We start from the raw sequence: 11,781 nt of genomic DNA, 5'->3' as shown, positions 1-11,781 counted from the left end.
CGCCCCAGGGCGTGGGCTGGCCCGGAGCAGGTGCCCGCGCCCGCGCCCGCGCCCTCGGCCTCCCAGGCCTGGCCATGCTCCGCGCGGGCGCACAGCGGCTGCGGGGCCTTCCGCCGCCGAGCCTCCCGCTGCGGGGCTCCCCGGGCCGCCCGCGCTCAGCCTGCGGCCGCCAAGGGTAAGTGGGGTCCGGCCCGCGCAGAGGCTTACGGCTGGGCGGCTGCCGGGACGGGAGCCAGGGCCTGAGGCGGTGTGCCGGGCCAGGGGCACTTTGGCCTCCGAGAGATGGGCATTTGGATTTCTTCTAGATTTCTGTGTGTTTTTTCACATGCACGCACGTACAAAGTGAAATAGTGTCAGAGGGCTCCCAGTGCGAAGCCATTCCTACCCCCGTATTTTTCCCCAGTCAAGTGTTAACAGTGTCTTCTGTATTTTTCCCCGAGATTGTCTGTGTGTAAGCAAACAGGGGTGTATGTATGTTCCTCTTTGCCTTGCTGACATCTTGCTTTTTACGATGCATCCTGGAGAAGCTCACGATCCAGCTAGGAAGAAAGTCATGCAAATAAATATATTAAACCACTGAGCAATAATTATAAAATGAGAGAAGACTATGCGGTGAGGAAATTAAGTGAGGAAATGCATTTTACTCCATCTGGCTCTCTTCAGCCTGGGACGCGTTGGATGGAGGGGATGATCCAAGGTTTATAGAAGCTAGACTTCACGATGATTATGGTTTTCCATGGGATAAAATAAGTGTGTTCTTTAAGTAGACTGAGAAAAATTATTCTCTAGATCCTTTGGAAATTAAAAAAAAAAGAAGTCATGTTCAATTCTTTAGTTCTGTTAGTTATCTACAATGGACCAGAATTATATGGACTAGGGCTCACATGCCTCCTCCTCCCTTCCCTAACCAGGTTGCATCAGTCAGGGTTTAGATGCCCCAAATGATTAAAGCAGCACTATGCCAACCTCCCAGGCACTGTTAAGATATTACAGAAACCAGGAGAAACACATTAGTCAGAAAAACTATAGCTACCACAGCTTAGTAAAACTACCGTTAACAAAAATTGTCTTCCAGAGAAGAAAACCCACCCTTATCTGCAGAAACAAGATGGAAAGACAGAGCAGAAACTGTGATCATTGGAGGCGGCTGCGTTGGTGTGAGTCTGGCTTATCACCTCGCCAAAGCGGGGATGAAAGATGTGGTCCTCCTGGAAAAATCCGAGCTCACTGCTGGATCTACCTGGCACGCAGTAAGAAAAGCACCTCGAAACCATCCCACACACTGAACTGTGCACCAGTGCAATCACTTTTCTTCCCCTTACAACTCCCTACTTCGAGCTCTTTAGAGTGAGTTTCCTTTCAATAGTGGTGGAAGGTGCAGTTACAATTTAGTTGGTGTACTTCTAGGACAGGATCAACATTTATAATGTCTTTATCTTGGACGTGTGGCTTCTGGATTCAGCCCTGGCTCTGCCATTTTCTACCCAGCCGACTTGCGGCCAATTACTTGTTTCCTTACTTACATCTTTTTTTTTTTTTTTTAAGATTTTATTTATTTATTTGAGAGAGAGAGCACAGACGAGAGGGGATAGGGTCAGAGGACGAAGCAGACTCCCTGCCGAGCAGGAAGCCGGATGTGGGACTCGATCCAGGGACTCCAGGATCATGACTTGAGCCGAAGGCAGTGGCTTAACCAACTGAGCCACCCAGGTGCCCACCTTACTTACATCTTGCTTCGGGAATATCAACAGCACCTACCCAGTAGGGTTGTGACGAAGGTTGAGTTAATATGTGTAAAGTTATTAAACACATGGTAAATGTTTAGCAAATGTTAGCATTTTTTGTGGAAGGATCCTGGCTGGCTGATCTCAAACATAGCCGGAGACCTTTCCCTAAACTCCCCTCACCTGGGTTTTGTGGTCCTTTTGTTTTTATGTATGATTTTAATTCCTCACTGTGAGTCGACAGGTTGGCTTCGTGAGGCTGAGGACCACGAGGGCTGGGAACATGGGACCCTGCTTTCGTGTTGTGCCAAATAGACACACAGCCGAGTCAATTGGACGTATTTAATGATACACATAATTATTCCCGTGCTACACAGTAACTGGGCTGAAATGGAAAGTTGCTCAGGTAAATGAAGGGGTTGGCACTGCTCTCATACCAGTATGCCATCCCAGTGATCTCTGAAGTCAGCTAAGGATGGGAGAGGAAGTTTTTGTGACTGTTGGCACAAATTTCTTTTGGAGAAAGAGTTGGGCAGTGTTAGCTGCTGCTCGTCATTCCTTTCTGTCTCTAGTTTTCCTCTGCTGACACAAGAGGGAACCCTGCTTTTTAGGGACTTCTGAATCTCGAACCTGCTCTAGGTTTGGGGGTCCCAAGCACTGAAAGGGCTGCCTGTTTCCTGTTGAGACTGGGGGAGAGTGCAGCCCACATGTAAGCCCAGTTGGGCCCAGTGTTCTGGTAGTCTCATAGTCAGACCCCACCGACTGGATGGAGGCTTCTCGAAAAGTCACACTAAGCCCAGCTCCTTTCCCCTGTCTCCTTTCCCTCCAGTCCCCTCGTCCCTCAGTCTGAGCGGGAGGTGCGGGCACCTGGTCCTCCCTCAGGGTCTTTTCAGAGCCCTTACAGGCAACTGACTGTTGTTTCCACAGTTGTCCTTCAACTCGCTTCCTCCTACCTGGAGAGAGGGGTCTGAGAAGCCGCCAACGCTCCTGGCTCTTCTCCCCTCCCTGAACTAGACTTTCTAGGTAGGCTTCATGTTATCACATGGAAGGAAGCCTGCATTTCTCTTGTAGCCCTCCTGTAACTTCTCCTTAGTGGACATTCGCTCACCCTTTCAACAGTATTCACTGAAAGCCTATATTGGGTCAGGCCAGCCCTGTTCTAAGAGGTGGGGACACAACAGGGAAAAACTAAGTGCCTGCCTTCACAGAGCCACATTCTGGTGTGGCAGACAGAGAACACACAAGCAATGCTTGAGAGTAATCAGTGCCGGGAAGAAGAGTAAGGTGGGGTAAGGGGATGGAGAACGACGGGACCGAGGAGTCAGGAAGCTACTTTGAGGAGATGACGCCTCAGCAGAGACCAGGAAGAAGTGAGCGAGGGTGTGGTGAGGCTGTCCAGGTAAGGGCATGTAGGCAGGGGGACGTTTAGGCAAGTGGAGATATCCTGAGAGGGAGGCTTACACCCTTTTAATACTTCCCGATTGTTGAGGAGGGCATGCGTTTTAGTATTTTAATTACGGATTTGCTCATTTATATTTGATTGATTTGATGTAGCCTATATTTTAGAATAGATTACTGGATTCCCTGCATTATTACTTCTTAGACATCCCATGAATGAAAAAACAAAAAAGCGACATACTCTTAACCTAAGTTTTTTCAAGAAAAGTGGGCAAAGTTCTTAAGATGATAGCTTCTTGTTAAATGTTAACCGTGCAAAATAATTTCCCCTTAACCAGAGAGATTCCAGAGTGAGTGGGAAAGGCATGCTCCTGCATTGTGCACAAGGTATTATGCTATACAGTTTACAAAAAGAGACCCAGGCAGTGAGAGCTCAAGATGGACTCGGGCATCAGGAGCCAGATTATTTGACCCCCTGGGAATAAAGGAAAAAACAACCTGAAGAAGTTCCATATATTTGGAATTTTTAATGCAGAGAAGTATTTGGAGCAGATTTGAAAATGTGGAAGGCTGGGGAGCCAGCTAAAGGGGCAGACTACAAAAATCCAGGCAGTCTCACTGAACTAGAACATGTGCTCAAGGTTAAACATATCTGTAAAGTGCAGGAATCAAGTACTTAAGGAGGAAGGCACAGCTTGCAAAATGAATATTAAAAATGGAGTCACAAATCCCCAAATCCTGAGGCTTTGCTATATTTTAACAAGACTGCTTTGTCAGCAGGTGCCACTACTACTGATTTAGACCATTTCATGTAGGATGGAGGGAAAGGGAAGAGGATGGAGTGAGAAGCAGCTTTGGAGCATGGGGCCCCCAGGAGACGCAGCCCCTGGGGATGGTGCCAAAGTGAATGTTCTGGAGAACTGAGGACTAAAGAGCTAAAGATGCACAATGATCCATTTGGGGTGTAGGAAAACAATATTAGAACTTTCTGTTCATTTTCATCTAAAAATGTAACAAAGAAACTTTACTGGTCCTTATAAATAGCCTTCATTCGTGATGTGGGTGACATACTGGGTATGATTCCAAGGTTGACTAAAAGAAAGGTTGGCACACCACAAAGGAAGCAGCCCCATCCTTTCTTTTTCTTTAGTCTACCATGACATAATGCAGATCACATGCTATAGAGTGTCATTGTCGTGATGAATTTTATAGAAACAGGGCTTTAAATAATACAATTTGTGATGAAAGGGAGAGGGAATGAACTTGAAAATGTTGTACCATATCTCATACAATAATTTAAAGGGTTGTGAAACCAAATTTTTCTTTTACAAAAAGACAAGTGTCCTAAATTTAGTGACCTTTGTAGTGATGCAAATGGCTGCCAGTCATTTCCACATAGCAGATACACATGAAAAAAAATGAATGCAATCTATCCTTTCAAAGTAAAGATGATATTACAAGTGAGAAATAACTGCTTTTTGCAAAATAGTCCTGTTGGGAAGAGAGCATTTTGAAAAGGGAAGTTTGGAAATGTTGGCATCATTATTAGATTTTCTGGCCAAAATGATATGCATCATCTAGAAAAACTCATATATATATATATATACACACAGGAGATAAACTTTTTAACCCATCTGAAATTTTTCCAAATGATGAGTGTCAGTGCGATTTGTACCCATTTATTTAAAATATAAAAATGCAGGGCGCCTGGATGGCTCAGTTGGTTAAGCCTTCGGCTCAGATCATGATCCTGGAGTCCCGGGATCGAGTCCTGCATTGGGCTCCTTGCTCAGCGAGGAGTCTGCTTCTCCCTCTGACCCTCCCCCCCTCATGCTCTCTCTCTCTCTCATTCTCTCTCTCTCAAATAAATAAATAAAATCTTTAAAAAAATAAAATAAAATAAAATATAAAAATGCAGTAACTTCCAGTTAGCTTATAACAACAACTGCTGGACAAGGGAACATGAAACATGAATAGTCAAGTTTCAACAGAAATGTTTGTGTAGGCGATGATTGGGTGGGAGGAAGTGGGGTCACGATGCACAGAGTACAGCCAAGAAAGTGCCCTTCTCCCACTCAGACCTTTGTATCATTGACAACTAGCTTCCCCAGCTAGCATAGCCATTTGAACCAGTCTCAAAATAAAACAAACCTGGGATTAGGCCTTCAAGTTGCTGTTTTACCATAGCTAATCCTATACATATTTCAGTAATAAAGCATGTTACTTACATAGCTTTGCTAAAATATTAACAAATCAGTTGACTATTCAAAAGTTTTCCATATAATAAACTTTAAAAGCTCAAAAGCTTTTTTACTAAGTAAATTTTAAAAATTCAAAAGCTTTTCTACACAATAAACAAAATAAAAAATTTTTAAATATTTAATTCATTTCAAGTTGTTTTTGTATGTTTTATGATCTCTGTTACTATAGTAATACATATTCTTATATCGTGTGAGAACAAAGAAATCCACATATTTTAGTGGGTATGCTTAAATTTTTTTATTGGATGCCAGTGCATGGAGTGTCTGGGTTATATGATGGCTTGAGGTCAGTCACTGGGCTTTTTGAGGTTGTAGAGGCTCATGAAAGAGAGGGCAGGATTATTAAAGAGATAGAGCATCACTAGCTTTAGTGACAATGGATGATTTCTCTAATGCCATCATCCCTGCTCATTCATTGTTAGCTTACTGTAAGGAAGAGCTTTTTCTTCTCCCTGTTTGTGTATTTATTTATTTATTTATTTATTTAATCAACAAGGATTCATAATTCTAATTTTATTCAGAGAGTTATAGTTCTCAGTGATTATCTTGTCTCTGTTTCATCTTTTCTCTTTTATTTTTCTTCTGACTATAACAATTTTCTGTCCTCAAATCAAAGTTAGGCCCCTTCCTGTCCTCCTTATAGACTTGTGATCATTCTAGCATCTTCTCTTAGTTCTTTTTTTTTTTTTAAGATTTTTATTTACTTTTTTGACAGAGAGACAGTGAGAGAGGGAACACAAGCAGGGGGAGTGGGAGAGGGAGAAGCAGGCTTCCCGCGGAGCAGGGAGCCCGATGTGGGGCTTGATCCCAGGACCCTGAGATCATGACCTGAGCCCCAGGCAGACACTTAACGACTGAGCCACCCAGGCACCCCTTAGTTCATATTTTTTAAAAAAGATTTATTTACTTATTTTATGTTTTGTTTTTTTTTTAAATATTTTTATTTATTTATTTGACAGAGAGAGACACAGCGAGAGAGGGAACACAAGCAGGGAGAGTGGGAGAGGGAGAAGCAGGCCCCCCGCGGAGCAGGAAGCCCGATGCGGGGCCCGATCGCAGGACCCCGGGACCATGACCGGAGCCGAAGGCAGACGCTTAACCGACTGAGCCACCCAGGCTCCCCTATTTACTTATTTTAGATGGGGGAAGGCGCAGAGGGGGAGAGAGAGCTAGAGAGCAAGAGAGAAAGAAGATTCCATGCTGAGTGTGGAGCCTGACTTGGGGCTTGATCCCATGATCCTGAGATCATGACCTGAGCTGAAATTAAGAGTTGGAGGCTTAACTGACTGAGCCATCCAGGCGCTTTTTCTCTTAGTTCTTATGTTTTTCTCTAAATGCTTTGGCACTGAATCATATGCTCTTGATTTCACTGTTTCATATATGAAAGTTTCATGACTTCAGTCAGAATACAAAATCTTGAAGGATAAGAACAATGTTTTCAGGGCACCTGAGTGGCTTAGTCGGTTTAAGCATCTGACTTCAGCTCAGGTCATGATCTCAAGGTCCTGGGATAGAGTCCTGCATCAGCTCCTGGCTCAGCAGGGTGTCTGCTTGTCCCTCTCCCTCTGCCACTCCCCCACTTGTGCTTGCTCTCTCTCTCTCTGTCAAATAAATAAATAAAATCTTAAAAAAAAAAGAACAATGTTTTCTCCTTCAAAATTCCCATTTAATATATCCTTGCTGAAGCCCAGAATAGAAACACAGTGTTCCCTAAACAAAGTTCATTGGGCTAAATGTCTTGAATAACAATTTTACAAAAATGAGCCCATGTGACTTTTTCATATGAAAGATTATTCATTCATAATTCTATGAAAATAGCTTTCTGGGGAAGGGAAGAGGATTGATATAGTGTAGATATACAATTTTCTGGTGGTCTGATTTACCCCAGGTTAAGCTCAGAGATCTTGAGTAAATGGTGAATGGAACCCTACCAGGGCTTGTGAATGTTATTTTTTTTTCAACTGACAGGAGATATATGGAATGCATATCACGCAGACATATCCCTGAAGGCTAGGGATTCTCCATTATTGATCTAGAAAAGCTCATCTGCACACAAAGTGAAAGAGCCTGACTGGCACTTCCATTAGAATGGGGCTTCGCTCTGAGAGCATCTCTAAGACCTGCCAGGATTTTTCAAAAAAAAGGCTGTGCATGTGTCCAAATGCTTGAACAAGTACTTGATAGAAGCCCTAGGGTTCTGGTCCATAAAGGATGACTGATGAACTTTAAATGGGGTGCTTTTGAGTTCAGGAGAACCGGATACCTACCACTATCATAGAAGAACCTTATAAATCCTCCCAAACAGATTTTATTTTGAACAGATTGTGTTCTGATGAGCTTTCCAGAATAAAGTAGCTGCAAAATGGGGCCCCAGATACTTAATTTAGAGAAGCTGCTTCATATAATTGCTTAGAATTCTTTTTTTTGGACACTACATTGCATCTGCCAGAGTTAGTAAAAGGGGTTTTGGCATGCTACTATTTAGATATTTTTTTGTGTGTGAGAGTAATAAGTGTTTATTCAGCACATATTTGTGGGTTACAATCTATGTATTCATCAGACAGGTTAAGCTTCAACAAAAGTCTGTTCACCAATTAGCCAAGCTCCAGTTCTCAGGAATTTTCCAATTCTTGAATTTGGGGAATTTCAGGAAAGAGAACAGGAGGGCTGTTCCATTTAAGAGAATGGTGGGGATTGGGTCAAGGAAAATTTTGCTAGTCCATGCTCCTTGTCCTTATGGGAACACATGATTTGCTGGTTTGGGTCCATGCTGTATGCCACCCCCACCCCCGTATTCTTCCTAACAGCATACATTCCTAAACCTCTCATCGTAATCATCCCATTTATGAACCTACAAACACTCTTTCCTTAGTGACGTTTAGGGACTTAAAGTATACGTTCATTGGCTGACTTCACATTACCTACATGGTTCAAATTGCTTCTCATAACTCTGCCATGAGTCTTATGCCCAGCTGTGCTCAAACTGGAGCTGATGTGTTCTCATCCCAAAAGAATGGCTGGTGCTTCTCAGTAGAGAATGTTGTTGACGAGGATGTGGATGAAAAGGAACCCTTGTGCACTGTTGGAGGGAATGTAAGTTGGTGCAGCCACTAAAGAAAACAGTATGGAGGGTCCTCAAAATATTAACAATGGAAATATTATATGATCCAGTAATTCCACTCCTGGGTATTTATCCAAAGGGAAAAAACCCACTAATTTGGAAAGATATATGTATCCCTGTGTTTATCGCAGCATTATTTGCAATAGCCAAGATGTGGAAGCAACCCAGATAAATGGATAAAGAAGAGTGGTATATTTAGACAATGGAATTTTAAGCAGCCACAAAAAAGGATGAGATCTTGCCATTTGTGACAACATGATGGACCTGGAGGGTATTATACTAAGTGAAGTAAGTCAGATGGAGAAAGACAGATAACATATGGTTTCATTTATATGTGGAATCTAGAAAACAAAACAAATGAATAAACAAAGTAGAAACAGATCCATAAATACACAGAACAAACTGGTGGTTGCCAGAGAGGAGGGGAGTGGGTGGGGGGATAGGCAAAAAGGGTAAAAGAGAGTGAGAGATACAAGCTTCCAGATAATGGAATAAGAGATGGGGATAAAAGATACAGCACAGGGAATATAGTCAATGGCACTGTAATGTGTTATATGGTGACCGATGGTAGATACACTTGTGATGAGCATGGCATAATGTAGAGTTGTTGAATCCCTATGTTGTACACCTGAAACTAATGTAACATTGTGTGTCATCTCTACTCAAATAAGAAAAAATTTTAGAGAATGTTATTATTATTTTTTTTTAAGATTTTATTTATTTGCGAGACAGAGAATGAGAGAGAGAGAGCATGAGAGGGAGGAGGGTCAGAGGGAGAAGCAGACTCCCTGCCGAGCAGGGAGCCCGATGCGGGACTCAATCCCGGGACTCCAGGATCATGACCTGAGCCGAAGGCAGTCGCTTAACCGACTGAGCCACCCAGGCGCCCAAGAATGTTATTGTTCTTATTTTTTTATTTAGTATTTTCTTTTCTTCCCACTTTCAAGGCAGGTTTAACAACCTACTTTCATCCTGGAATAAACTTGAAGAAGATACATTATGCCAGCATCAAACTTTATGAGAAGTTGGAAGAAGAAACTGGGCAGGTAAATGCATTTAACTTGAAATTGTCTTTTAGGTCAGTTTCTCAGAAATATGTAGGATTTCTGAAGAATTTTGCTAGGTCATCACTGAAGCTGTGTCTGGTGACATGAATGACATGGGGAATGTTTCTCGTGGTAGAGAAATCCGGTGGCGATTTAAGGTAAGAATCCCAAGTTTGCTTTACGAGCCATTTAATTTCTTGGAGCATGTTTCCCATGTAATTAACCACTCTTGATTTTTTTTAAATAAGGAAAGGATACAAAAGCAGCTTTCAAAAATATCTTCACAGTCAGTTACTATATCTAGAAACCAAGAAATCAGAGACTTTCAGCAACTGGGTTACAAAGGATCGAGGGCGGGCGCCTGGGTGGCTCAGTTGGTTAAGCGACTGCCTTCGGCTCAGGTCATGATCCTGGAGTCCCTGGATCGAGTCCCGCATCGGGCTCCCTGCTCGGCAGGGAGTCTGCTTCTCCCTCTGACCCTCCCCCCTCTCATGTCCTTGCTCTCTCTCATTCTCTCTCTCTCAAATAAATAAATAAATAAAATCTTTAAAAAAATAAAATAAAATAAATAAAAAAAATAAAAATAGCTTCCAAAGTTATAAAATCTTTATGCAAACATTATTAAAAATATTTGTGACAGTGTATAGATTCAGAATAATAACGTATCTTTATGGGGTGCCTGGGTGGCTCAGTTGTAAGCGACTGCCTTCGGCTCAGGTCATGATCCTGGAGTCCCGGGATCGAGTCCTGCATCGGGCTCCCTGCTCGGCGGGGAGCCTGCTTCTCCCTCTGACCCTCCCCCCTCTCATGCGCTCTCTCTCTCATTGTCTCTCTCAAAAAAAAAAAAAAAAAAAAAAATCTTTAAAAAAAAAAAGAACACAGTGAATTTGAGGGCTTTTGCTGTCATTTTGGGGACAGAGCCAGGTGACATCTTTCTGTTTCTAGGAGTTTAAATAAAGTATATCAATCATCAAAGAAAGAGGAACAATGATCATAACCTGTGATTAAAATGAAGTGTCAGAAACTGAAGCTTTGGGCGCCTGGGTGGCTCAGTCGGTTAAGCGACTGCCTTCGGCTCAGGTCATGATCCTGGAGTCCCGGGATCGAGTCCCGCATCGGGCTCCCTGCTCGGGCTCCCTGCTCGGCAGGGAGCCTGCTTCTCCCTCTGACCCTCCCCCTCTCATGCTCTCTGTCTCCCATTCTCTCTGAGATAAATAAAAATTAAAAAAAACAACAACAAAGGATCTGAGGGCAATGGCTGCCAGACTGTTACACAGTTTTGAAAAGTACTTCACTAAAAGCCCCTCATTTTTATTTTTATCTCTTTTCATACTTATAAGTGCTCTCAAAATAAAGTGGCAGGTAAAAACTATCCATAGGCTAAGATGGGAGTTTACTTAAATTTTTCATGCTATTTTCCTTGCCTAAAACTATCAAATGGCTCCCCACAGTTTGTAGGCCAAAGGCCAAAGGAGGAGAGTCTTCCTTAGCTGAGCCTTGCCTGCTTTCCAACATTTTCTCTTGCCACTCTTTGCCATGCGCATATGCTTCAACTATTCTTAATTACATATATTTCTGGAATGTGCTGGGCTCTCTGCCTGAAACAGCATCTTCTCAGACCCCATCTCAGTATTCACCCTCCACCCTCCCCTGAGGTCACCCCCTTTGAGAAGCTGTCCTTGACTTTCCCCATCCACCAGTCAGGCCGGCTGAGGGCACGTCTCTTGGTTCTAACAACATATAACATTATTATTTTTTTTTAAATATTTTATTTATTTATTTGACAGAGAGAGAGAGAGAGAGAGAAAGTGTGAGCACACAAGCAGGGGGAGCGGCAGGCAGAGGGAGAGGGAGAAGCAGACTCCCTGCTGAGCAGGGAGCCCGATGCGGGACTCGATCCCAGGTCTCTGGGATCATGACCTGAGCTGAAGGCAGATGCTTAACCGGCTGAACCACCAGGCACCACACATATAACATTCTTATAACACAAATCTCTCTCTCTCTCTCTCTCTGTTGTGGTAGTTACTTTACTGGTTGGTCTTCCTAGGGACTATGAGAAACTTGAGGGCAAGGAATCCATCTTTTATCTCTGTGACCCAGTGCCTAACTGAGTGCTTGGCCAACTGAAGGACTTCAATAAATGTCAAATAAATGTGTATTTCCATTCATGCTTCAGCTCATCACTGCAACATTCTGATTCTTTATATTCCTTCCTCAAATCCTTGGTCTTT

The 11,781-nt window shown here is 43.1% G+C and overlaps 1 protein-coding gene across 2 annotated transcripts in view; it reads left to right on the top strand.

The window, feature by feature from the left end:
- Positions 1 to 49: 49 nt before the first annotated feature.
- DMGDH (dimethylglycine dehydrogenase) overlaps positions 50 to 11,781 on the top strand; it is a 70,120-nt gene continuing 58,388 nt past the window's right edge. For both annotated transcript variants that reach the window (XM_045897128.3, XM_045897120.3), the window contains exons 1-3: positions 50 to 175; positions 1,076 to 1,250; positions 9,452 to 9,550. In XM_045897128.3, the coding sequence (XP_045753084.1) occupies positions 75 to 175; positions 1,076 to 1,250; positions 9,452 to 9,550 (375 nt within the window). In that variant the 5' untranslated portion in view covers positions 50 to 74. The remainder of the gene's footprint in view (positions 176 to 1,075; positions 1,251 to 9,451; positions 9,551 to 11,781) is intronic.

The sequence above is a fragment of the Mirounga angustirostris genome, unplaced genomic scaffold, assembly GCF_029215605.1.
Source record: "Mirounga angustirostris isolate CCGP_5_RB_7025 unplaced genomic scaffold, mMirAng1.0.hap1 SCAF_7, whole genome shotgun sequence".
In the NCBI taxonomy this organism is placed as follows: domain Eukaryota; kingdom Metazoa; phylum Chordata; class Mammalia; order Carnivora; family Phocidae; genus Mirounga; species Mirounga angustirostris.
Note: the sequence above shows the minus strand (reverse complement) of the source record. Positions and strands in the feature narration are given on the sequence as shown.